The 27,843-nt window shown below is 40.4% G+C and overlaps 2 protein-coding genes across 4 annotated transcripts in view; one reads left to right on the forward strand and one right to left on the reverse strand.

Moving 5' to 3' along the window:
- SPATA45 (spermatogenesis associated 45) overlaps nucleotides 1-27,843 on the forward strand; it is a 65,591-nt gene that overhangs the window by 23,024 nt on the left and 14,724 nt on the right. For all 3 annotated transcript variants that reach the window (XR_013997186.1, XM_081112766.1, XM_081112765.1), the window contains exon 2: nucleotides 3,738-3,785. The gene's annotated coding sequence lies outside the window, so the exon portion shown is untranslated. The remainder of the gene's footprint in view (nucleotides 1-3,737; nucleotides 3,786-27,843) is intronic.
- Nucleotides 3,443-26,187, reverse strand: FLVCR1 (FLVCR choline and heme transporter 1; the record flags this gene model as incomplete). The annotated part of the gene is made up of 10 exons (XM_081112764.1): nucleotides 25,465-26,187; nucleotides 20,149-20,293; nucleotides 15,056-15,196; nucleotides 11,535-11,602; nucleotides 10,496-10,599; nucleotides 8,379-8,489; nucleotides 7,594-7,699; nucleotides 7,265-7,376; nucleotides 3,687-3,754; nucleotides 3,443-3,517 (listed from the first exon to the last, which is right to left on the reverse strand). The coding sequence occupies exons 1-10, from the start codon at nucleotides 26,101-26,103 to the stop codon at nucleotides 3,443-3,445; spliced, it is 1,569 nt and encodes a 522-aa protein (XP_080968890.1). The 5' UTR covers nucleotides 26,104-26,187.

Consider the following 27,843-nt stretch of genomic DNA (forward strand, 5'->3'; position numbering starts at 1 on the left):
GTCTGAAGCTTAGGTGTAGTGTCCCATGGTGGCTCACTGCGGGCAGCTAGTCTGCCCAGGAGGGGACAGGCATCAAAGAAAGGAGAGGAATAAGCCCCCCATGCTACACTGACTTAGCCCCACAAACCACCTCGCTCCCTCCCCCGCCCATTCTGAAATCTTATCATCTCTTTCCACTCCCCATGGGTACTTAAGTATCCGATCTTTAAAAAAAAAGCCATACAAAATTAACATTAAAAAAATAAATTTATTTCCAGTCTGGCATACTGAAGAACAAGCATACAGACAAGTATTGCAAAGAGCAAGTAATCAGAACATGAAAAATGACTTAAGACAGACAGGGATTCTCCCAAAAATACTCTGAGTTTACACATAAACAGAGTTTTAAAGACATTTTCCCACATTCACAGAGGGCAAAAGCTGTATTTGCGACAGTTATAAATACAACAGCTATGGAAAGCATCTGATTTTTCTCTCAAATCATTTGATTAAAAATTTACACACGTGTTGGTTACCCAACTCCATTTCCCAGATATGATACAGAATTATATGATATTCTTGTTTGACATGTTACAGATAACTTTAACTAAGTGACAGAAAAATTATCAATCCATTTTGTATTTTCTCATATATTTCATTCTTTTATTAATCAACAAGGAAAAATAGATATGACATGTACTAGTATATGCTTTTCAGAAATAAAGTATTCCAATTTTTATTTGTAATTTCAGGAACTCAACAAGTACATGATCATTTCAAATAACACTGATAGTTTAAAAATAAAAAACAATCACGCTAGCTGGTTTGGCTCAGTGGATAGAGCATCAGCCTGTGGACTGAAGGGTCCTGGGTTTGATTCCAATCAAGGAATGTGCCCCAGTTGCAGGCTGGGTCCCCATTGGGGTCCTGCAGGAGGCAGTCGATCAATGATTCTCTCTCATCATTGATGTTTCTATCCCTCTCTCTCCCTCTCCCTTCCTCTCTGAAATCAATAAAAATATATTTAAAAAACAAACAAACAACAACAATCACTCAGAGGAGGGACCTTAGAATAAAACTGGGGCCATAAAATCTTGATGTAAATAGCTAAGGAAGTTAATGAGTCAGCATATTCTGCCAGAGCTCTCACCAACTGAATAAAAAGGCTAAAAAGAGAGATTTTAAATCCCCGTATCCACAAAGTAACAAACATAGTGTTTATCCAATTGCCCAGGGAATGTCTCAGCTATATTTTAGTTAAGTTCCTGTGGCACCATGATTTGGTCCACCCCATGATGACTTTTTAAAAGATCTTTGAGGTCAAATTGAATACATTCATTATATGGATGAAGAGACGGCTAGAAACAGATCCAGGACCTGGAGTTCCTGGCTCCCAGCCGAATTGTTCTGGTGACACAGCCTCTGGGTAAGATTCTACATAATCGGTTGATTACAGACGATGTTACCGTTCCAGGATAAAGCGATGCATATGTGATGCTCAGATCAGAGCTGCTAATTCACTTCAAGGGTACCAAGGGTACAACGGGTTGGCTTTTCATGTTTGTGTGGACATAATATAAATATCACGGCTGTCTGAAGAGGATATTCCCTTATCAGTTTAGAGAGTCAGGATGTGAACAACATCTAAATTCTCACTGTAAACAAAACGCAGAGGTAGGCACTGTGGAAACACATTTGGTCCTATGCTGCTTCCCCTGAGCATGTGAAAGCGCTGACTGTTCCGACAGTATGGAGACTGTACAGTGTGGTGAAGACTAGACCCACTCTCTTGACAAACCGAGGGAGCACATGCCTGGGTACCGTATTTCTCAAAGGAGAATAGTCATAAAAAATGACGCTGGAGAGCCCTACCTGTTTGGCTACAGCACTGGCCTGTGAATGGAAGGGTCCCGGGTTCGATTCCCATCAAGGGCACATGCCTGAGTTTCAGGCTCAATCCCCAATAAGGAGGCAGCCGATCAATGATTCTCTCTCATCATTGCTCTCATCATTGATGTTTCTATCTCTCTCTCCCTCCCTCTCCCTTCCTCTCTAAAATCAGTAAAAATTTAAAAAAATTTAAAAATGACACTGGAGCCCTAACTGGTTTGGCTCAGTGGATAGAGCGTCAGCCTGCAGACTGAAAGGTCCCAGGTTCGATTCCGATCAAGGGCATGTACCTTGGTTGCAGGCACATCCCCAGTAGAAGGTGTGCAGGAGGCAGCTGATCAGTGGTTCTCTCTCATTGATATTTCTAACTCTCTATCCCTCTCCCTTCCTCTCTGTAAAAAATCAATATATTTTTTTTAAAATGACACTGGAGAATTATCATAGATAGCATTTTTTAAAATCCTCAACTGAGGACATGCCCTTTTTATTGATTTTAGAGAGGAAGGGGAAAGAGAGAAACATTGATCAGTTGCTTCCCGTACTCACCCCAACTGGGGATCGAACTGAAACCTGAGTAGCCCTGACTGGGAATTGAACCCACCACCTTTCAGCGCATGAGACGCTGCTCCAACCAACCGAGCCACACAGCCCAGGGCTAGACAGCATTTTAAGCGGTCTCCACTAAATCGGACCACCCAGGCTGGGCACAGATTTCCTCATCTTAGGAATCTTCAAGGCAAAAGTATACGATGTGATACAAGAAATCATGGAAAAGCCAGTTACACATATGATGAAATTTTCTTACTAGAAAGGTATATATTGGGGGGAAAAAACGCGAGTAAAAAAGCCAGTGGGTACAAAACATCTCTCTTTCAAACCGGAGTGAAAAAATATAGGTTACCATTTCTCCCATGATAAGAAGACAGAGCAGAGAAGTCAAGATGCTGAGCCTGTACCTGGCTCCTGAGCTGAACTAGAACATAAGACCAAAGTCGTGGGTGGGTTCAGTCTGTACACCGAATGGTTTTATGGCCAATGCCAGTACCTGTTACAAAGCGCTTTGTAACAAGAATGTAAGAAACGGGAAACCGTAGCAGTTGTCTGGAAGTAGCATCCCAGCACTACCCTTCGGTGGACTGAAGTGTCCTGTCGCTACACTGTACTCACACTCAGGGGGTTCGACAGCTGGAAAGGGAGCCAATAGGACACTTGGTCCTATTGGGTATTTTTACATATAAATTGTACGTCCTCTTCTGTGACTTAAAGGGATTAGACCTCCACACGATCATTTTAGTAAGCTTCCACTTTCCACAAAAAAGAAAAACATTGACTTTTGAAAAATAAATATCAAGAAGCTTCCTTTGAGATAGATGATAGAAGACTAAAAATGGGACACTCGTTAGATAATGGTAGTGTTAAAAGGATGTAAGCAAAATATTGCTTCAGTTAATAATTAAGCAAAACAGTAACTGCATGTAGGAGCCATACAGTAATTTTCAAGTAAGTATCCATTCCTCATAACCTATGAGCCAAGCCTTACAGCTCAAATATCACATGATACTAACTTTTCAGCTCAAATTTCTGGTTCTGACTGCTTGGACGTCATAACAGTTTTTGATTCTTCATCTGTGGGACTATCAACTGGCACCTGTGGAAAGAATCAGAAGATGAGAAAGTTTATAACATCTGGCACATGCATTATGCCCGATCAACAATCGGCTCAGGGATAAAGAAAGAGCTGAGGAATAGATTGGCTTCACACTTCTTCCATGCACACATTTCTCAACAGTATAATCATAGAAGTATTTATTACTTACAGCTTTAATATCGCCGTTTGTAATTCCTGTATTTATGTTGTGTCTCCTCAGATCAGACTTGATTAATGCTGAAACAGAAGCACCAACAGTTACCGCAGAGTGAGTAGCATTGTACTTTCTCTAAGTAGTGCAAAGTCTTTTTTAATCTTGTCAAATTTAGCCCACCACAGTGCCATAATATTCAATAGCATCCTTGTGGTCTGAAAAAGTAATAGTACCTCTCTAAGCCATTGACGTAATTAGCAAGTCATTCATTAGTGAGGAAATACAAGATGCCAGGAAACAAGGATACAAAGATGAACAGTGCAATTCTTTCCCTAAAGCACCTTCCCATGTAGGGAGATATTGACACGTAGGCACTGTATACTGAACTGCAACAATTCAGGGTTGTATAAGGTGTCATGGGAGCATGGAGGCGGGGGGATGCCTATGTTAGGCAAAGGAAATCAGGGAAGGTTTGCCAGAGGAGACACATTTGAATTGAAACTTGAACAATGAGGAGGAACTTGTCAAACATATGAGAGGACAGAGAAAGGCATTCTGGGCGGGCAGATTACAGCATATGCAAAGCTATTGGGACAGGAAGAGCTTAGCCTATTCTTGACACTAGAGGTAGTCAGGGATCATTGAGGGAGATGGCAGGATACAGGGCTGGGTTGGTAGGTATTGTGGACACCGTGTAAAGAGTTTACACTGCATCTGAGAGGGGAGGATGCTATCAGGGCTGTAATAGAGTGAAACGCTCTCTGTCTCTCTGACTCTATCTTAATTCTAGCCTGCATTTTCCCCAAGGCTTTCAGGCACATAGCTCCTGCTGTAGCTATGCTAATCATTAGAGGAATGCTGCTTGAGGCTTGAGTTGTTGAAAGAACAGCCCTTGCCAGGGGGTGCCTCTCAGAAGAGGTAGGAAAATATGTACACAATTATGACTGTTTATCAAAGATTTGCAGGAGCCTCAAGAGCAGGCTCAGACCAGTAGGGGTCAACATCAGTGGGCCAGGAACAAAGAGATGTAGAGATTCACCCTCTTCCCTGGACCCCTGGTGGCACCCAGATATCTGGAGTCCTCAATCACATCTTGCCCTCCCTCCTTTCCTCACTTGTTTTCCCTTGACATAAAAGAAGCCTGAATTCTGGGCTCTCTTAAAATGGATTTGAGGAATGTCTACGGCACCCTCATCTTCTCAAGCTGGTGGTGCCTTCTTGATCAAATGAACCTTTCCTTACTCCAAGCTCTGAAATGTTTAATACTGGCCTTTTGAAGCTTCGGGGACACGCACAAACTTTGGGACTGATAACTCAAGGAGCTCAGTCTGGCAGTTGTGAGGAGGATCATTTTTGGCAACAAGATTAGAGACAGGAAGGTCAGTTAAGAGGCTTTAATCCTCCTGAGAGAGGCATGGTGAGGCATGCATATGTGAGAAATGGAGATAAAGGAACAAGTTTAGAGATATTTGAGAATAGAACCGTAAGACTCGTTGCTTTGATAGAATATGAAAAATGGACATAAAGCAGGTAAAAAGAGTCATTAAATGCTCAATAACACACCTACAAAGAATATAAAAAACATAGGGAGGCCCTAACCGGTTTGGCTCAGTGGATAGAGCGTCGGCCTGCGGACTGGAGGGTCCCAGGTTCGATTCCGGTCAAGGGCATGTACCTTGGTTGCAGGCACATCCCCAGTGAGGGGCGTGCAGGAGGCAGCTGATCGATGTTTCTCTCTCATCGATGTTTCTGACTCTCTATCCCTCTCCCATCCTCTCTGTAAGAAAATCAATAAAATATATTTTAAAAAAAACAAAAAACATAGGGAGGACAGAAAGAAAAAAGTGGGTGACCTAAGTTTTCTCGTTTGGGCAACTGAATGAATACCAACTGAATGAATACATGGTGGTCCTACTCATTGAAACTAAATATACAGCCCTAACCAGTTTGGCTCAGTGGATAAAACGTGGGCCTGCGGACTGAGGAGTCCCAGTTCTATTCCAGTCAGGGGCATATGCCTGGATTGCGGGCTTGATCCCCAGTAGGGGGCAGCGGATCGATGATTGATCTCTCACCATTGATGTTTCTCTCTCTCCCTCTCCTTTCCTCACTGAAATTAATAAAAATATATTAACAAATAATAACACTATTTGATAGACATATGTTATTTTCCCTGGAAATTAAGAGTCAATATGGATTATTTATGACATATCAGTAGTTAGGCAGTTAAAGTATTACATGCCTCAAAGTTTTGTATGTTTTATATCACTAACTGAAGAAAACGGGGGAAACTCCCTCATAGCAGGATGTACTTTTTTTTGGCTTTTTGTTTTGTTTTTAGAGAAATTTTATGAGTTTATTTGAGCCAAACTGACAACATATGTGGGGGAGCCGATCTCTAATGCTCCTTGGGATGGTTTCCTTGGAGGGCACGGGGGACACTCACGCTCTTTAAACATAACGAATGAACGACAGTGATCTTAGGTGGTTGTGTATTTCCGAAATAAATGTTCACCACTGGTAAGATTTCATGTTGGGGGTTTCAAAAAGAATGATCAGGTATTCAATAAACATAAGAAGAAAGCCTTGCTTCCCATCTTCTGGATAGATTCTGTCTCTCGTGTTGGTAAAGCGCGGCAGAAAGAAATAAGCAAGTGAAATAACAGTAGAAGCCAGTATGGACCAGAGAGCACTACTGGACATGCATTGCTTCTGAATCCAATTTTACACTGTATGTCTGGACAAACTATGGATCCAAGTTCTTTAGCATGCTCTTTCTCTGGAGGTGGGGCACTACCCACTCTCTTGCTCCGGGCTCTTCTGATTACACCCAAGAAGTGTAAGAACTGGCTAACCATGCCAAATGCTATTTCCATCGCCGCCATCTGACTTCTTACACCACCACCACATTGTAGTAATAGCTAACATGATTAGGCTTGTCCTAGGTGCTAGACACCTCCACTGATCCTCATAACAACCCTTGAAGGCAGGCTTTTAAATACCCTATTGCATAAACGAGGGAAGGAGGATTTGAAAGGTGAAGTCGCTTGTCTAACGTCACACAGCGAGTGAGTAGCAGAATCAGAACTTGAGGGTGGGTAGGCCCACTCCAGCTCTTTTTTTTTTTTTTTTTAATATATTTTATTGATTTTTTTACAGAGGGGAAGGGAGAGAGATAGAGAGTTAGAAACATCGATGAGAGAGAAACATCGATCAGCTGCCTCCTGCACACTCCCTACTGGAGATGTGCCCGCAACCAAGGCACATGCCCTTGACCAGAATCGAACCTGGGACCTTTCAGTCCGTAGGCCGACGCTCTATCCACTGAGCCAAACCGGTTACGGCCCCACTCCAGCTCTTTACTGACTCTTGTTGCAACAGTTTTGTTTTCTGTGCAGAGTGACTGTATTGAATTTGAAACCTGAAAGATAAATTAACAGCTTCATATCGTTGGAAGAAAACAAATCATAGCCTGCTTACTATCTCATTTTTGTCTTGAGTTCTGCCAAGCCATTCAGAATCAATATACGTGAAAATTAAACATAAAGACAATCTGATACAAGTACTTTTGCCAGAAAAATAGCCTGATTTACCTGTGAAAATGATGCCTACAAACATCCAGGCGCAGAGGAATATGTTTCCTGCCCTCGGATCATAGTCTGATGTGATCTTTCCTTGAGCCAGCGTGAACAGAATTCCAAAAATCTAAAATAAAATAATTATTTTCATCAAATTTGCTTTTGAAAAACAAGTATAACGTTTTCCCCAGAATTTTCTTAACGCTTTTACTCACTTGATTTGACTTCTAGAGTCATTCATTAAAAGGTGGAATTTTAAAAACAAAGACTAGGGTCACACTCATCATCCGCCGGAATATTTGGAAAACCAGTCATCTCAGGTGGAAGGGAAGTCAGAGCCTTACCTGTGCAGCAGCATTGAGAAGACCGGATGAAGTACCTTCAGATTCAGGGTACGTGATTTCCACAGCAAACTCAAAGCCCAAGGGGAGGTAACCAGTCATGAAGAAACTAGGGAAATGCATCCAGAATTACAGGATTAGCAGAAGGGCAATGTCACACACAGGCAGTCATTCTACCTCTCAGGCCCATTCGAATGATCAGATAAGGGAATGTCTTGAAGTTGGTATGTGAAAGTAAGGCACTTTTATTGTGCATCCATTGACCCCCAAGGTCACAAGAACTGAGAAGCAAAACAATGCCTAATATTTTCCTGAGAAAAATAAAGTTACTTGGACTAAGTAAGGTTTATCCACTTTTCACCTACATATACCAAAAAAAATCCAATTTAAAACTATTCTTTATATTTCTAAAGTATTACACATTTATGTGCACAAGATGAATCTTTTAAAGTTTAAAATGTTAAAGAACCCTTGGATGAACTTTAAAAATTAAAAAAACCCCAATAGCCCTAGCCGCTGTGGCTCAGTTGGTTGAGCGCTGTCCTATGCACCGAAAGGTCACCACTTCCATTCCCGATCCAGGCACACACCAAGGTTGCAATTTTGATCCCAGGTCAAGGCAGCTGCAGGAGGCAACCGATGGATGGTTTTCTCTCTCTCCCCCACTTCCTTCCTCTCCCTCTAAAATCAATAAGAATATATTTATTATAAAATAAAACCCACAGTAGTAATATTTCAGAATCATAACAGCATGCTATTATTCCTCCTAATCACCTTTTGATACTTACCCAAGCACCCCTCCAGTAACAAACACGATGATAATGTATTGAAGGTCCAGTGTGAAAGTAAATATAACCATTCCCAAAAAAGACAAAATGTAAACTACCAGAGTAGTCTGTCTAAAACAAAACAAAACAAAATTGTTAGTATTGTATCCGAAGCGCATAATCATCATGTGGTTAGCCATGGCTCTGTCTACACAGTAATAAATACTTTGGTTTTCAAGATTAGGTTTCCCTTATCTATGGAAAATATTTCCACCAAAGCATGGACTTCAAAGCTTAAATTTCAACAACAGCAGACAACAAAACCCACACCACATCTTATGCTAGTACAGGAAGGAATATTCATATGGATAACATCATTTTTATGTCTCCAAATGGGATGGTTCCCTATCCATATTTCAAGACTTGGGTTAAATTCTACTTCTTCCAAAATGCCTTTCCTAACCATTGAAGCTTACAACATTCTTTCTTCTAAATTTCTTATCATTTTACTATCCAAATAATTGGTACTTGATATCTATTGGACTTATGACATCTATTTTAGTCTGTATTATTATTATTTAATTTTTTTATGTGACTGACTTGTTTTCCCCATTTAGACCACAAGTGTCTTACGGACAGGGACTATATATTGCTTGCTACAATTCCTAGCTAACCTGAGAAGACAGCCAGGGCAACAGAGAACACATTGCTATGCCTATCAAGTTTTTAAATTATATAATGGACCAAAAATTATTAATAAGTTTAATCCCTTACATAAGATCCCTTCATCTATAAATTTAATGGGTTTCACTCTAGCTATCATTTCATAATAATGAAGCTGTAGCAAGTGCTATCTTAAGTTATGGGAGAACTATCTTGGAGAATTCATGATCAGAGGTAATTTGAAAGGGGTTAGATCAATGGTTCCCAAGGTGGGGCACATGCCCCACAGGGGGGCAATTTGATTTTTAAGAGGGGCAATGTGAGAATGAGTTATTAACTGAATGAGTTTTTTGCATTTCTTATGGTTGGGGCCTCATATACAGAATATAAATATATATTGTGACATATTTATGCATTTCAGTTCTCTATTATGTTTTGAAACTTTATTTGCTTTTTTATATCACTTCATATTATTTTTTTAAAATAATTTATTAGTGATTTCTTGCTCAGTACTTCAACTCTCCGTTCGTTCTTTTATTTTTCTCTTTCATGGATGCCATGTTTTTTGGAAGCTTGTTTAGACCAAGTTATTGCCTTTTAGGCTTCCTCCTTGTGAATAGGAGTTCACTTTTTGAATAATAAAAATTATATGTCACACGGGGACATCAGGATTTAGAGATGCTTAGGTAGGACATGGCCATAAAAAGGTTGGGAACCACTGGGTTAGATAATGGTATTAAACTTATTTTGGGCCTTGAAGGTGGACAGGACACAGTTCCATATTTTATTTATTCCATTTATTCACCTCACTTTCCTTAATTCATTCATCCATGTATTCCTCCAAGCAAATGGAAAGTTTCTGCCTGTTAAAAACTGTAGCTATTTCTTTAAGGCTCAGAGCAAAAGATGCTGCCCTGAAACCCCTTTCTCAGTCTCCCAGTTGGTATTACTCGCTTTTCCTTTTGTATTATCATTTTGCCGATTCCATATAGATGTACAATTAATATAGTGTTTTCATATTATGTATTATATTATAGTTAAGTGGTGCTATAGCTGGGGACACCGTAGTCAAACTTTTTTACCAAAAAAATCCTTATGCTCAATGATAATAATTTTCTGGTAGGAAAGAACAACATTTTGCTTGTTTTTAAGCTCACAACATGAGAAAAAAGCAGCATAAAACTTCTGTCCGAGTTAAGTGTTTCTCAGAAAGGACTTTTTTAAAGAAGTGGTATGCATGAGTATTATTGGAGGAGAACAGTTCATAATGTATCCAAGTTCTCAAACTTTAAATAAATATGACCCAGAAAACTGGACGATATGTAAACTACAGAAACATTCAGAAGCGAAGGGAACCTAAGAGTGCCTAGAATCCAAGTCTTGTAGTAATAACACTTTTTTGATTTTTTTAAACTAAAAGGCAAAGTTTTCTTTAAAACCAAATGAACACCATACATCTATCTACCTTCGCTTACTTGTATGTTTTGGTATAATCCAGCCATAAGCCACAGAGAATGGAGCCCACCATTCCAGCGATCACCAGTGTTAGCCCAATCCTCCCAGCATTCTCCTCTTCTCCCTTAAAAGAATTTTCATAAGAAGTTAATCAGAGACTTCTAATTCTAATGCATCCTTCACATTCCCATACCTTCACATAGTCAATGGAAATACTCAGATAGAATTAAGCATACCGCATAATAGGAAGATTTGGTCTGTGTTTTAGGATGGGAGCGGAGGAAGGTAAAGCACATCATAAAGGACATTCTATTTTCAAACCAGAAAAAAACCCTAAAATATGGAGAAATCAAAAAGGGGAATTTTCTTGATCCTCCATAATTAGAAGTACAGTGATTTTTTGTTAGAATTCCTAAGTAAGTCACCGATGCCTGAAAAGGAGGTTAATCTGACAGCTTTTACATATTACAACTGCTTTCTCCTTTCAGAAGCAAAGAGAGGTCAGGGCTTGATATATACTTCTTCATATTTGTGTTGGTTTCCCTTAAAATGTTTTTTGCCTTTTTCCATATAACCAGTCACACTATTTCTTTAAAAAAGAATAGTAATTTTAAAAAGGTAGGCATTGTCAAAGCAGTAACAACTTCCTGCTTTTCATTTTGTGTGTTTTATAAATTAGATTAAATGTATTCTCAATTGCACCCTAGCTGGTTTGGCTCGGTGGATAGAGTGTCAGCCTGCAGTCTGAAGGGGCCCGGGTTTGATTCCGGTCAAGGGCACATGCCCAGGTTGTGGGCTCGATTCCCAGTAGGGGGCATGCAGGAGGCAGCCGATCAATAATTCTCTCTCATCCTTGATGTTTCTATCTCTCTCTCCCTCTCCCTTCCTCTCTGAAATCAATAAAAATATATTTTTTAAAATGTATTCTCAATTGAAACAAATATAAATCTTTTACAGCAACAAGGTCATAAATCGTTACTCTTATGATCACGCAAACAGCAATTCTGCTAAAGGAAAATCCTTGGCCAAGCATGCAACACAATATCGGCAGAAGCTTACCTTATAATACGTCAGTATCATTTGATTTAATAATGTTGAGACTGAATAAAATGCTCCAGTCATGATACCTATAATAAGAAGCAGAAAACTATAAATAAATGTACCATTACCAGTTCATAAAGTGCTATGGAGTTCTCTGTGACAATTGTGAAAATACAATGTATTTCTCAGTTGACAGAAAATTAAGAACTCTTGCCATTTCAGGATGTGGGCTGATCAATGAACACCTAACTTACTAGAGAATATGATAGGAAAATTCTGTCATTACACCATTTATCACTATTTAGATTCTGATATACTGACCATGAATCATAGCCCCACGCAAAACAATGTATATGGCAATGAAGCAGCATAACAATGTATATGGCAATGAAGCAACAGATTGCTTACTGAGCACCCACAGTGTACTTGAGCTAACGAATGTTAAAGCATAAGGCACAATCCCTGCTTCAGAGATCTCACCCCTGCATCAAGACTGACAAGGCAATTAGTACGACAATATTAATTAAAGAATACTTTAAAAGAGAGAAATAAAACAGCTGGTTATCAGGAAGCATACGGCTAGGTTTGAACCCTGGCGTTTCCTCGCACATAATGTGTGGCTTTAGGTAAGTCTCTTAACCTGGTTGAAACTTACGGTTATTATTTCTCTCTTTCTCTTTATTGCTAAATATTTCAAGCATACAAAATAGTACAGAGAATAATTTGACAAACACTCTTTTACTCTTCACCTAGCTTTGTCGAACATTAACACTCGACCATCTTTGCTTTAGATTCAATTTTTAGACCTTAGATAAATTACCCTTTTCTCTTATTATTTCTCAGAGATAACCCTGATCTTGGGATTTATCATTTTAGATGTTAAAATTATTTTAGATATTTATGTGTATTCATAAACTACAATTAGAATTTTGTGTGTATTTAAGCTTTATCTAAATAATATATTATTTGTACCCATTGCAAGTTGTTCTCATCTCTCAATATTATGGTTTTGATATTTATCAGTGCTGATATTTTTAGTTCTGTTCATTTGCTTTCTCTGCTGTGTAACAGTCCATGTGTGGATACACTTCAATTTATGTATCTCTTATTCTGTCAACAAACACTGATCAGTTAACACCTAACTTACTAGAGATTATGATAGGAAAATGTTTTCCAGTTTTTCACTAATACAATGTTGTAATGATTATTCTGTGTTTGTTCTTATGCATAAGGGTTTCTCTAAGTATATACCTAGGAGTAGGAATACTTTCTGGATAAGGCCAAATTGCTCTTTGAAATGGTTGCATCAGTTTACACTACCAGCAGAATTCCTTTACTCCACATTCTTGCCAAACCTGTTTTCACTAAATTTTAAAAAAATTTTAGGGAGAGGCAATTTGAGTGATATTACCGGTATACTTTGCTCTGGTTTTGACTGGCATTTCCTTGGCTATTAGTAAGGTTGAGCATATATATGAACACTACACACATACAAACACATAAATGCTTTCCAGTTTCCTTGGATTGCTTGCTCTTTTCTTGTTGATCAGTAGAGTTACTTTTATATTGTAGGTACTAAGCCTCTGTTGGTTATATTCATTGCAGGCATTTTTCTCAGAATCTATGTCTTTTCACATTTTACTGATGCTTTTTAGAAAAGACCATTATTTTGATACAATCATCTTTATCAATCTTTTTCTTTCAAGTTTGTACTGTTTGCATTAAGAAATTCTTTTAAGAATACTAATGTGGTTTCCTATATTTCCTTCTAAAACTTTAAAGTTCTGATGTTTATCCTTTGTCTTTAATTTATTACAATTCATTTTTGTGTATGGTATGACGTAGAGACCTAATTTTACTCTGCTTTTCCTGTATGGGTAATCAGTGATCTCAGGGCAATTTACTATATAGTTTCTCTTCTGCCAAACATCACATTTTTATATCTGCATAATGTTCTAGTCATTAGAGCTCTTGATAGATATTCCAGATTTTCTCTTTCCAGGCACTTAGTGGCATGGCCATAGACTTTAAATGTGAGCAAAGGTGACATTTCCCATTTTTTGCTTTAGTAATCATGGAAGCAGGTGCCTTTAGCATGCACTTGCCGTACAACTTATTACCTTTTGATAAACATCTCTTACACTGTTGTTTACTTTTCAGATGTTTCTATTATCTTCCCATTGGATTATAATTATTTCAGAACAGAAATCATATATGTATCATGCTTCATCCTAGCTCACACAGCATCTATGGCACTACTGTTGATATCTGATAATTACTGGTGAAATAAAATGAACAACAGTGAGATAACCGTTAAGCTAGCTGTTGTAGAACTGCTTGCACATTTCAGGTACAAGAAATAATGGCACAAAGTCACAGAGACTAAAATGAACAGTATATAAGCATGTGGAGGCATACTTGTGTGTGTGATTGTATATGTCTGTGACAGGAGGTTGGTTATAAATTTGGCTGAAAGAGAATTTTGTATTGGGAAACGGCGAATGATAAAAGGGCATAGGAAAGAAGCCACCTTAAATGAGAGGCTAAAGAAATGAATTTGCTCTAAGAGATAATAGTGAACCACTCTATTTCCTAGTTAGAAGTTTTAGATTCAGGAATTCATTAGATTAAAAAAAAAAGAAAGAAAGAAAAGAAAAAGGAATTAATCCTGATAAAAGGGTAAGAGTTTAGGTCAGGGCATAATTTGTTATAACCTATAAAACAATTATATACTAGGGTGTGTACTCCCCCAATAATGTAAACAGAAGTGAGTGATTTCTGAAGGCAAGTCAGACAGATATAGGAGGTGTTGGTGGTGAATATAACTGTGCTAATAGAAGAAACAAAGAATAAACTGCAGTTAAAGCCACAGATTTAAGATGAGTATCTGTCAGCCATCCGGAAAAATCTGGGAGGGTGAGAATTTCCTTTAAGTTATAACTGGTCAAGGTGACCTCCTTAATGTCTAGTTTTGATCGAGGAGTCAGGATAGACTCTAGTCTCCACAGGGTCAAACAAGACGATTGTTGATGACATTTCCCACATGGTTACAGCAGTCCTAACTGTAGTTCAGAAAGCATCTAAAGTACCCATGGAACTCACCAAAGAAGGCACTGCTTCTCTACTCAAGGTCTATTCATTTATTTTAAAAACATGTAACAAAATCCACCCTAAAGTTTTTGCTTTTTTAATTTAAGTTTATGACTATGCTATCATTACTTTTATAGAGTTAACAACCCTACTGCACTAATGAAAGTTCAAACCACTAGATTAAATGGAAAGAATCTACAATGCTCAAAGGTTTATAGCAGAGGTCCTCAAACTTTTTAAACGGGGTCAGTTCACTGTCCCTCAGACATTCCACACATGCGCACTGCAGGCCCGGGACGAGTCTGGCTGCTAAGCAGGACAGGCAGCGGTGGCAAAAACACCCGGCGGCCGGATAAATGTTTTCGGAGGGCCGCATGTGGCCCGCGGGCCGTAGTTTGAGGACCCTTGGTTTATAGAGACATCAAAGAAGATAAAAGGAAACCACTTACCATATGTGATCAATAGAAGGACAAAAGGCATGTTTTTAAACAGGTTCATTATTGAGTTCTTATAGGAGTACTCTGTAGGGGGACTGTCTTGAATGGCTGCTTGGGCCCGACTTGGTGGGTAGCGAGGTTTTTCTTTGAATGCTGGAAACGTACATGAAAAAGGTCATGAAATAAATGCATCTTCCTTAGTGAGATGACTAAATTCAGTTTACATTCAAAGAGGCAGTGAAAGTCCAAGTTGTAAGGCTTTTCATTTTTCACTGATTTCTAAGTGATGACTAGTTTGGCATTGAAACTGACTAAAACTCAGAGGTTTGGCCCATTCAAAACTGCAAAACCATTAGCAATACATTACAAACTTGCCCACTGGTTATTACAGTTTTAGTTAAGCAAGAGTAATCTTTATTAAGTATTCAACAATTATATTTCTAACTTTAGTTCAATTTTTAGTTAGAGGTAGCATCAGGTAGGGGCAAGCCAATATATTATTGAACTTCTAGAGGATTGTCTTGAGTTAGTAACGATTTCTTCTGAAATCTGGCATAAGTGTTATCATCTATCCAATCCCACCTCTAGAACTGAAAAGGTCCAGGTGGACTCAGGGGTACTGCTTGCTGACTCACTCTAGCTACATATGGGCAATCTAGGGGTAGAGCTGAGAGACAGAAAAGTGTGATGGTTTCTGATTCTACAAGTCATAGCACCGCCCATTTCTATGGAGTTAGGGACAGATTTCACAGGCTTCTTAGGCAGCCATTGAGAGACTGCCCTTTTGCTGGGCAGGGAAGGATCTACTAACTTCCTGCAACAGATGGCTAGGGAGAGATTTCTGTAGGGTTTGGCTAGCTATTGGCTATTTCTTCCAGTATCGCTAAAATCTGGTACATCAGAAATCAAAATCTAGTCTTAGTACTGACTCAAAAATTTAAACCAAAATAAAGTGGAAAATACTGTATTTCATTGAAATCTAAGATGGTCTGATGCTGACATTCAATGATCTTGCTAGGTATCAATAGAAGGTTTTCACATAATCATGTCTCAGTTGGCACCAATGTTTTAGGCCATCTATTTTTTTTAATTGTGAAAAGAACGCAACACGAAATGTGCCCTAGTAATAAATTTTAAGTTCACAATATGGTATTGTTAAGTATGGGCATAATGTGGAACTTATTCATCTTAGATGCCATTAATTAAAAGCATTTTGATTTCAGAGATTTCATTATAAAAGTGTACATTTTTGAATGAATGAAATAAAGATTAGGAAAAAAGTAGTATTTTCCAAAAGGCCAGAACTTCTTTCTCTCTCTCTTTTTTAATAGTGGCTATTTCTTCCAACAATGAAGGCCTACCTTGTTGTTTAAAAGTGGGCTACATCGCCCTAACCGGTTTGGCTCAGTGGATAGAGCGTCAGCCTGTGGACTGAAGAGTCCCAGGTTTGATTCCGGTCAAGGGCATGTACCTGGGTTGCGGGCACATCCCCAGTGGGGAGTGTGCAGGAGGCAGCTGATCGATGTTTCTCTCTCATTGATGTTTCTAACTCTATCCTTTTCCTCCTCTCTGTAAAAAAATCAATAATATATATATATATTTTTAAAAGTGGGCTAGATCTGATGGACCTGGCTGTCAATAATAATCACATAGAAAATTTAAAATAGTACAGATTTTACGAGACTATCCAAGAATCAGAACCTCCAGAACAGAACCTGTGAATCTGTATTAAACACAAAACTCTCTGAGGGTTGGGGGCACCTGGGGAGAGGTCAATGGGGGGAAAAGGAGATTTATTTAATACTTTAAACAATAAAGAACTTAAATTTTAAAAAAATTTCTCCAAATGCCATCAATACCCAGCCAGCTGGGAAAATCACTGCAAAAGAAATGATCCTTAAAGCTTCCACATAATACTGCAATTCTTTAAAATTCTCCTATTTGCTGCTAAAAATTAAAAATGTTCTTTACTCACCAAAACATGGTTAACTATGATATAACTAAAACAGACTTCTAGTTTTACAGGTCTCACAACTAATTCAAGAGGAGACATATCTCATACATATTTATTTTGTAATATCCTTACATTGGAGGACTGGTAGACATAAATGTTTAAGTTGCCGCAATTTCTCCTCTTCCTTTCACCCTATCTGCTCCTTGCACTGTTGAGGAAGTCTGTTGTCCTTTCCTGAAAGGGTCCTAGTTAAGATAGGAAATATCTTTTTTATTAATATTGGTCATACAGAACTCACACAGTTGTAAAGCAAAGTTTCAGAGTGCAAAAATGCTTACAAGGTAGTCATGAATATTTACTGAATCTTAATTTCCTTCGGTTTTTATTTACTATGGTAAAATGAGTCTAAATGGCTCAGATCTGAACTCAAATGCAAAATAAAAACGATTCTTGATAGTCTTTAAATCCACTAGATTCATTTTCTGAATAGAAATGTGATCTTTTCATTTTAGGCAGGCAGTTGCCCTCCGGAACAAAATCAGGCGTGTATCTACCAGCTACACGATATAATAAAGTTGGGTTTAAGTCTATATGAAGGAAAGACAAAGGAACAAAAAACCATTGGTCTGTGACCCTGTACTGCATTTTTAGAGGATGAAAGACGGCTTTTTCCTTATCTTTTGAAACTGAAAAACAACTGCCTTCTTACCCCCTTCTCTTTTCCCCACCAAAAACTTGTGCCAATAAAGCAATTAATTAATTAAATGAGATAAGCATATAGTGTGCCTTTACGCATGTTTGATATATATCAAGCAATCAAATGTTAGAGGCCGTAATAGAGTTCTCCCAATAAGAAGGGGGTAGTAGTGTAAATTTAGTGTAGGGCTTGGGTTAATTTAGAAACGCCAGATGGATTATACTCAAGCTCTGTGAGGGAGGGTAAAAGAGTTACATGGCATGAACCCTCAAGACAGTATTTTAGGAAGACTGTTTAAGACCAATTTAGTTATATCACGTTGCTAAAAACATAAATTATAAAATAATTTAGGCTGTGCTTCCAAAGTATTTATGGGTAGAATTTAGAAGAAAGTAGGATTGTCTTAGTAACTTAGGACCTTTGAGTAATTAAGGACTTTTTAAATAACCCAAATTTTCCTCAACGGCAAATATTTGGATACATATTTAATTTATTCAAATTAAAATTTTAATTTAAATGTCACAATTTTCAACCTAAGACATTCACATCACAACTGTGTATAGTTTTGCTTTTACACTAGGCTTGATATCATAAGATTGGTCACCAAGCAAAACTTGACAGTAAGCCCTTTTTTTCCTATTCCATTTCCAGTCCATGTTTTACATTCCCCCACCCCCATTTCTATTTTCACTGTCTACTATAAACTATGAGTACATAAATAATTATGTACATAAATAGTTCTCTTTTAAATTCTCAAATAGCACAGGGTGATATGCCAATGGTCACACTGATTATTGTGGGGTTGATATATTTTTTTGGCCTTCTCCCTTAACAGATAAAAATCTTACATTTGTAGCATTTCATTATATATGTTTAAGCACATATGTGCGCATATGTAATTTCATATCTATAGAGATCTCATATATAATCTATTACTCTCACTTCTTCCAAAGATACAATTTGAAAACAATAAAGAAAAGGAAAACCAGAATTTATGTGAAGATTGATAAGCAACCGAAGGAAAGAGAATTTTATATTGTAATAATCCCTGTTGCTAATAGAAGACTCATGAATACAAAATGCATATGAACTATATTTCATCTAGCCAATCAAATATGGCTATCAGAAAAATATACTTAAGAGTTTGCTTTTTAAAAATATAGATTTCTTTGAGACATAAGTAAAACTTTAGACGATAAAGTATATATATATATATCTCAAAGATATATAGATTTATTTTAAAACTTTGTTAAACTGCTAAAATAGTACAGGGATAATTTGTCCTTTTTCAATAGTCTGCACACAACAAATATGCCACTCACTAACTGAAACACAAAAACCAACCATAAGTAGACTGGATATGTCAGAATATTCCTTATGCTACCAAGAAAATATTTTGTTCATTATCTTAAGGGAAATTAAATATGTGGCCGAGCTTCCTATACCTGAAGTTCATTTATGAAGGCAGTCTCTATCAAAACATTCTATCGTCTTCAGCATACTTTTCATTGAACATTGAGGATTTCATAGTTGAAGATCATAAAACTTGAATTTTTCATTGCTATTATAGCCATGGTAAAAATTAACATATACATGAAAAACCCCAATTTAATTGTAAGTTTTAATGATTAAAAGATGGCCTTTTATCTTTAAAGTGCCCTTCCTCTCACATTCAGATATACTGAGCGCCTAAAGGGCAGTATTATAGTTAGGTTAGCAGGTATGTTACTTAAATAAACCTTACCTAGCCCTTTCCCTGAAATCAAACTTGTTTCCCATTAAAAATAAACTTTAAAAAGCAGACCTTCCCAAACCTTCTTCCAAACTGATGATGGCTGCTTGCAGCTGACTTTGACTGACTGCTTCAAGACACAGGCCCCGGCGAGAGGACTCAGTGACGGAGGGCGGCAGCAGAACTGTGCTGGCGTGGCCTAACAAGTAGATAGTTGCCACAGTTTGAAATTCTGCTGAACAGCTTGCCACTGCCCAAGGTCATTCACTGGTCAACATTTTCAGATCCGATCAATTGTTACATTGAGGATCCTCAGAAGGACTTATCATTAAAAGGAAGATTGTAGCCTTTCTGCATCATATCAAAGCACTGACAAGAACTTGTCCCTGGCTAGGTTAGCGGAAGATGCAGAGCATGTAGAGGAATATGCAAGGAGGAGGCAGTTAATGTTTGAAACCAAGAGTTATCAGGAAAGAAAAGTTAGTAGGGAGACAAGTGAGATGAATTAGTCTTCAAACCCTTTACAATATTAAAACAGATGGACCATACATAGCCCTAGAGCTGTAACATTCGGTACCTGAGCAAGACAGCGTTACGGCAAGAAAGAAACAAGCAAATGGCATTTGCGATAGTAATAACCATGGTTAGGGTTGGTTATTTTTCTTTTCATACGTTTGTCATGCGTTTATCTACTTAAGCTCTAGGGAAAATAATTCGCTTACCAATTATTGTTAAAATAAATAAAAGTGTGGCGACGGCTGATGTGCCATAAAACATGGTACTGATATTGTAAGCCAAGAGATCTGTGTTGTTCACTGTGTTGGGCACCAGCACTGGTGGTAGCAGAAAGCCAACCGCAGTTCCAAGCTGTAAAATAAACAGTGCTGTTAACAGCTATCTTAGAAGAGAAAGAAGCACGCACTGCCAATTAACACAACACAGAGAGGGCCGCTAGTGTATGTGAGGCGCTTTCGTGAACGCGAAAGCACCACGTTCTAATGTCTTTTTACAATGGTACCGTTAAAGAGGAACTGCTGACAGATCTCTTCCCTATCAACAAGCATTCGCTGAGCTCCTGTAACCTAAATAATGCTGCTCTAAAGTTTGATGCTTACAATAAAAAAGGGAATAAGAATATGCAAAATAAGATTGAGAAAAGACAACCTTACAGGATGGGAAAAAATATCTGTAAATTATATATTTGATAAGGGTCTACTATCCAGAATACATAGAGAACTCTTATGATTCAACAACAAAAAGACAAACATCCCAATTCGAAAGTGGGCAAAGGACTTGAATAGACATTTCTCTAGAGAAGCTACACAAATGTGCAATATGCACGTGAAAAAAAATGCTCAATATCATTAGTCATTAGGGCAGTGATGGCGAACCTATGACACGCGTGTCAGAGGTGACACGCAAACTCATTTTTTTGGTTGATTTTTTTTTGGTTAAATCTCCAGCCCCTCCTCTCTCTCTCAAATCAATAAACAGCCCTGGTCGGTGTGGTTGCCAGTTCAGTTCCCAGTCAGAGCACATACTCAGGTTGTGGGTTCGATTCTCATCGGGTGCATAGGGGAGGCAATCGGTTGATGTTTCTCTTTTACATTGATGTTTCTCTCTCCCTCTTCCTCTCTCTCTAAAATCATTTTCTTTTAAAAGAGCCAAAAGTGGTTCATTTTCTAAATCAATAAACATATCCTCAGGTGAGTATTAAAAAAAAAAAAAAAGGAGGCCGAGATAACATTTACCAAATATTTCATTTGCTCTCTTACAAAACGCTAGATAGAGATAATTAAACAGGTAATTACAAGAGAGTAGTAAGTATAGTATTATAATGGAGAAGTAGGTGATAAGACTGGGAAGATCAAGTAATTTATGATCCAAACAAGAATACTACTCAGAGTGAAAGGGACTCCGGGAGTAATTATACTGGACAACAGGTGTACTGTCCCAGGCAAACTGAGTCACCCTAGCTAAGAGAGTGCTTCGGAAGAGCACCTTATATAGACTGGAGTTCAGGAAAAGTTTCTGGAGGAGCAAAGATCTGGTTAAGGAACTGGAGTTAGCCTTAGCTGGTTTGGGTCAGTGGATAGAGCGTCAGCCTGCGGACTAAAGGGTCCCAGGTTCGGTTCAGGTCAAGGGCACATGCCCGGGTTGCAGGCTCGATCCCCAGTAAGGGGGCGTGCAGGAGGCAGTGAATCAGTGATTCCCTCGTCATTGATGTTTCTCTCTCTCTCCCTCTCCCGCTCTCTCTGAAATGAACAAAAATATATTTTTTTTAAAAAGAAAGAAAAGAAACTGGAGTTAGCCACGTGAAGTAGAAATGTTCCCAGACAAGGGGACATCATGTACAAAGGAAAGAGAGAGCATGACCTTGTGAGAAACTGAGTAGAGCACAGTTTCCCTCAGAGCAGAGGAGTAGGCATGTGAGGATGGATGGGGGTGTGGAGAGAGGTGAGGCTGAGGAGTTGGCAGGAGGTCGAGCTGGAACGTCAGACATTGTCACAATAGTTTGAATTCTTTCTTCTTCTAAATGTCAGAAATCTCGGTCAGATTTGAAAACTTTAAAACAAGTCCTTGGCAACCGCAACCTCCAAGTTATTCTTGGTGACCTTGCTATACCTCTGGTTTTAACCTTGGGACCAGAGAGGCATATAAAAAGTCATCTTAGACAGTTTGAATTTTATCCGAAGGGCAATGGAAGCTGCTGCAGGGGAGTGCCCAGACAGAGCTATCAGAAAGACCACACTGGATGGATTTGGAGAATAGAGGGAAGAGAGCAAGAGCTGCGGATGGAAAGGTCGGTTAGCAAGCTCTCTGGGTGACGGCTGCAGGCGGCCAAAACTAAGACAGTGGCAGTAGAAATGAATAGAAAAGAGCTAGGAGGCAAAGTCAATTTTGATTGGTGGGGTTGTATGGAATATCCAAGTGGCTAAATCCAGCTGGCCAGTATCTATGAATCTGAAACTTATCCATATGGCCAAGCAGTTTTTATAGAGACTCTACAATGTGCCAGGCATTGTAACAAATGCTGGTGATACAAGTGTGTACATTCAGACCTTGTGCCTATTTTCATGAAACTTACAATCTGATGGTGGGGATGGGAAGTGAGTAATAAAGAATGGTTAATATACAAACATATAAATATACCAGACAGTGATAAGCACTACATAGAGAATTAAAGTATAATTATGTAATAAGAGAATGATTGGACAACTCTAAATGGGATTGTCAAGAATTGCCACTGAGTGATACTTAAAATGAGTTTAAACTGAGAACTCAGTGACAATAAGGATGTAATAATGTCATCCTAAGCAGGAAGAACATCCCAGGCAGAGGGAATGCTTCTGCAAAGGTGCTTCTGCAAAATCCAAGTTTAGTATTGTTTAAGGAACCAAATAAGACATATTAGTAAGGTTGTATAATTCAAAGTAGAGTTTAGATTTTAAGTACTATGGGAAATCATTGGTAAGTTCAAAGCAGGGCAATGGCTTGATATGTTTTGAAAGGTTCTGTCAGGTTAGAGACCTGGCAATATTAGATGGTTAACTTAAATCTGGAATTCAGGGGTCAGACAGACTTGAGTGTGAATGTTGGCACTAATTAGCTATGTGACTTTCAGGAAATAATTTCGTCCCTTCAAGACTCAATTTCTGCATCTATAAATTGGGGAGAATCATAGTTCCTACCTTACATTACTAAATTAAATGGCACATGCAAGTAAAGGACTTAATATGGTGCCAGGTTTTAACGAGTGCTGAATAATGTTGTATATTATTATAAATGATCACTCCATAATCTAGGCTGAAGTTGCACACATGGGGGTCATGAGCTACTGGAGTCAAGGAAGGATGAGAACACCCAGGTAGATATAGGAAGAAGGCCAGAGATATGCTGATGGTTAGAGGGAAATCTACCTATGAGAAGACATTTCCATTTATTATCCATGAAATAGATAATCCATGGCGATGGAGTTGATAATATTTGTCATGCTCAATGAAGTCTTAATCTTGAATATAATTTTGTAAATGTAAAATACTTTTTTTAAAAAAATATATTTTATTGGCTTTTTACAGAAAGGAAGGGAGAGGGATAGAGAGTTAGAAACATCGATCAGCTGCCTCCTGCACACCCCCTGCTGGGGATGTGCCTGCAACCAAGGTCATGCCCTTGACCGGAATCGAACCTGGGACCCTTCCATCTGCAGGCCAGTGCTCTTCCACTGAGCCAAACCCGTTAGGGCATGTAAATGTAAAATACTTAAATAAATAGTTCCTATCCGAGCATGCAGAAGCAAACAACTAAAATATTGGTCATGCCGAAACCGGTTTGGCTTAGTGGATAGAGTGTCGGTCGGTGGACTGAAGGGTCCCGGGTTCGATTCCGGTCGGGGGCATGTACCTGGGTTGCGGGCACGTCCCCAGTGGGGGGGGTGCAGGAGGCAGCTGATCGATGTTTCTCTCTCATCGATCTTTCTAACTCTCTATCTCTCTCCCTTCCTCTCTGTGAAAAATCAATAAAATATATTTTTTAAAAAAATAAAATATTGGTCACAAAATATTTTGGATACAAAACAACTATAGTTCAAGCTACCCCTTCTGCACTTTTAGAGAAAGGAAATAAATATAAAGCATGTAGAGTTTGTCTTTTTTTTATAGATTTTAAATAAATCTTATTGTGATCTTGAAACAAGTATTGGATTGGAGGTAACTTTTTTATTAGTTTCTTTTTTTAATATATATATATATTTTTATTTCAGAGAGGAAGAGAGAGAAACATAGATGATGAGAGAGAATCATTGCTTGGCTGCCTCCTGCACGATCCCCACTGGGGATTGAGCCTGCAACCCAGGCATGTGCCCATGACTGGAATTGAACCCAGGACTTTTCAGTCCGCAGGCCAACGCTCTATCCACACTGATCCAAACCAGCTAGGGCAGAAGTAACATTCTTTTGTTACATAACTACATATATTGCTACATGTAGTAGAGAGAGATGTGAAGTTCTTGGTGTACAGATTTTTAACTAGATTCTCCTCAGGCTAGTGAACACTCAATACAATTACATAAAGTATAGAACTCCATATGCAAAATTTAAGTTATAAGAGAATCAATCTGCAATTTTAAAAAACCACACATTCTACCTAGTCATGCTAATGGAATTTGGACCTATGGTGTAAGAAAAGACTAACAAGCACCTTAATGGAGACTTGGCAATGGAGACTTTACAATGGGTTCCAAGTTCTGTGATTTATCTTCATTTTCTTTTTTTTTCTTTTTTTTTAAATATATTTTATTGATTTTTTACAGAGAGGAAGGGAGAGAGAAACATCAATGAGAGAGAAACATCAATCAGCTGCCTCCCGCACATCTCCCACTGGGGATGTGCCCGCAACCCAGGTACATGCCCTTGACCGGAATCGAACCTGGGACCCTTCAGTCCGCAGGCCGACGCTCCATCCACTGAGCCAAACCGGTTTCGGCTTATCTTCATTTTCTTACCGTTAAAAATTGGTCATTGGACTCAGGAATTTTGTGAGATTTTTATCTCTAGACCAGAACATCTATTTAGCAGTCATGTATAAGTGTTTGTTATGTACCAAGCACTCTGCAGGCTGCTACTATATAAAACTAAACAGGGCTATTCACACTGACCACTCAAATGGAACAAACTTCCCAGAATCCAATACGTCTTTTGCAAATACACTGACGTGGGTGACAAAAATAATACCTACCCAAGTCTCATTCATTACTGCACTGCCAAGTCTTCTATGATGCCAGGCACATAGGAGCCACTTCAGTTAATTATTTTACAGGTAATTCTCAAAGCGAAGTGATCAGGTGCTCACTTTAAACTGTTTTTTCAAAGTCTTTTCCTTACAAAGAGACCAAAATCCCCCTTTAAGCCAAGGCTGACTCCTATCCCTTTATTCGACAAGCCTCCTGAAGGTCCATCCGTATGCCTGGCTCACATGGCCTATTACTTTATCTGGTCCTTTAAGCATCCGATTCTCATCTATCAACCCTAGTACCTTACCTGATTGCCGAGCACGGCGGTGGAACAAGCTGTGGACACCTCTTTGGGCCCAAACCACACCGAGGCGATGCGGGAAGGCAAGCCCAGGATGAACACCTGGGCCACGGAGCACAGGGCCTGGCCCAGCATGGTGACCCAGAACAGGTGCTGCTGCACGCTGCCGCACTTGACCCAGGCGCCCAGGCAGTTGAGGCCGGAGCCCAGCAGGGCGGTGAGGCGCAGGCCCTTGGTGTCCAGCAGCCAGGTGGCTGGGAAGATGAGGGGCACGTACGCCAGCATGTACACCATGGACAGCCAGTTGATGTGCAGCGAGGAGACGCCGTAGAAGCCCTCGAAGACATTGCTGATGATGCTGTACTGGATCCACTGAAAGGCGTTGACCATCGAGTACAGGCTGAAGATCAGGAGCACCGCAAAGCGCTGCGCAGAGAGCGCCGTCCGGGGCGTCGGGGAGCCCTCGGCCCCTGGGGGCTCCTCTCCGGGGGTCGTGGGCAGCAGCCGAATCTGGGTCTCCTCCTCCGGGGCCAGCTGAGTCTGCAGCCTGCCCAGGGCACCCGAGACGGCCGTGGGGCTGTCCCGAGGGACCCCATTCAGGGCCACGCCGCCGGCTTTGGGCCCGTTCTGCGGCTCCGCGCTCATCTTCCCGGCCGGCAAGCCCCCGGGGACGGGGAGGTATCCCTTCGTAGGCGGATGCCCGGTCGCCACCGCTACCCCCTCCTCGTCGTCCGGCCCGGCCAAGTCCCTGGGCTCCCCGGTGCTGCCTCGCGCCCCCAGCCCCCTCCCCCGCCCTGCACCCCCGCCCAGCACCCGAGGCCCTCCCGGCACCCCAACCCAACCTTTTGGCCCACCGCTCCTGTGCGTGGCCCGCTCTCCGACGGGGAGAGGCCGGTGGGAGCCCGAACTACAAAACACTCAGCCTGGATCCGCAAGCAAAGTAAATGCCCCGAGCGCCAGGCGGGGCGTCCCCGCCTCAGGGTGTCACATCACCTCGTGATGACGACCCGCGGGCCAATCAGCGGGCGCCTTCTCCCGGCGCGGGAGCCAATCGGGAGCTCCCGGAGGCGGAGCTGGAAGGAGCCCGGGGCCCGACTCGGTCGCGGAGGACTAGGCGCCTCCCGGCGGGGCACGAGGAGGAGGGAGGAACTGGGGGAGACAAAGAGGCCCAGGTGACCCGTGAGTTTACCGATGCGCCCCGAGGGGTGCCCCTAGGCCTAGGGCCAGGTCCCACAGCGGAGGAGGTCGGATCTGCACCCTCGCGCCAGCACAGCTGCCCGTCAAGGTCGGACGCTGCCTTCAGAGCAGACAGCGCCACGTTTCGTAAATGCGTGCTCTCTCCGCAGAGGAAACGCACCCGAAGGCGTTCCAATCCAAATAAAGCGATTCCGTTAGATTCTGCTCTTGTGAAGTTGGAATCCCCCCACCCCCACGCCCCGACAAGTGAGGCGGGTGAGGCTGGGTGACGGAGCAGACGCTGTCGCTCAGCATTCGCCCTGGGGCCACCACGTGGGGTTGGTCATTACTGGACACACGCATTCAGCAGGTTCAGTGGGTTCCAGGTACCAAACTTGTTTTGAACGGTGTGTGCCAGACACTCTCATGGGCTCTGGGGTGTAAAAAATAAAAAAAGGGACACGGTCTCTGTTTTCAAAAGCACATGTGGTCCCTGGATGGTGTGGCTCCCTGGTGGGAACAGAGGCCCTCGCACCGAAGGGTCGTGGGTTCGAATCCCTGGCAAGGGCACGTACCTGCGTTGCAGGTTCGCTGTCTGCCCTTGGTGGGGGTGTCCGTGCGGGAGGCAACAAGTTGATGTGTCTCTCTCACAACAATCTCTCTCTCTCTCTCCCTCCCTCCCTCCCTCCCTTCCACTCTGTAAAAAGCAATGGAAAAAATATCCTCTGGTAAGGATTAACAACAAAGAAAATAGAGCACATGTAGCCTTGCGAGTCTTCCTGGACTAGAGGAAAAGTCAGTCCTGCTACTTCTTGAGAAAGAAAATTACCAAAAACAAAAAAACCCACACACACCCAACTCCGAATAATCATTATTAAACTGAAATTAAAACTAAGGGTTTCTCACAATAGATTTAATCTTTCTTTTATTATTATTGATTTTTCACAGAGAGGAAGGGAGAGAGAGAGAGAGCCAGAAACATTGATCAGCTGCCTCCTGCACATCTCCCACTGGAGATGTGCCGGCAACCCAGGTACATGCCCTTGACCGAAATCGAACCTGGGACCCTTCAGTCTGCAGGCGGATGCTCCATCCACTGAGCCAAACCGGTTTCGGCAATAGATTTAATCTTAAATACAGAAAATGTTAAATACATATTTGCTGAATGACTGCAGCTAACAAGCATTGAATATTTAAAATATTTGCTTT

Source organism: Myotis nattereri, assembly GCF_964212035.1.
Source record: "Myotis nattereri genome assembly, chromosome: 18".
NCBI classification, from domain to species: Eukaryota; Metazoa; Chordata; class Mammalia; order Chiroptera; family Vespertilionidae; genus Myotis; species Myotis nattereri.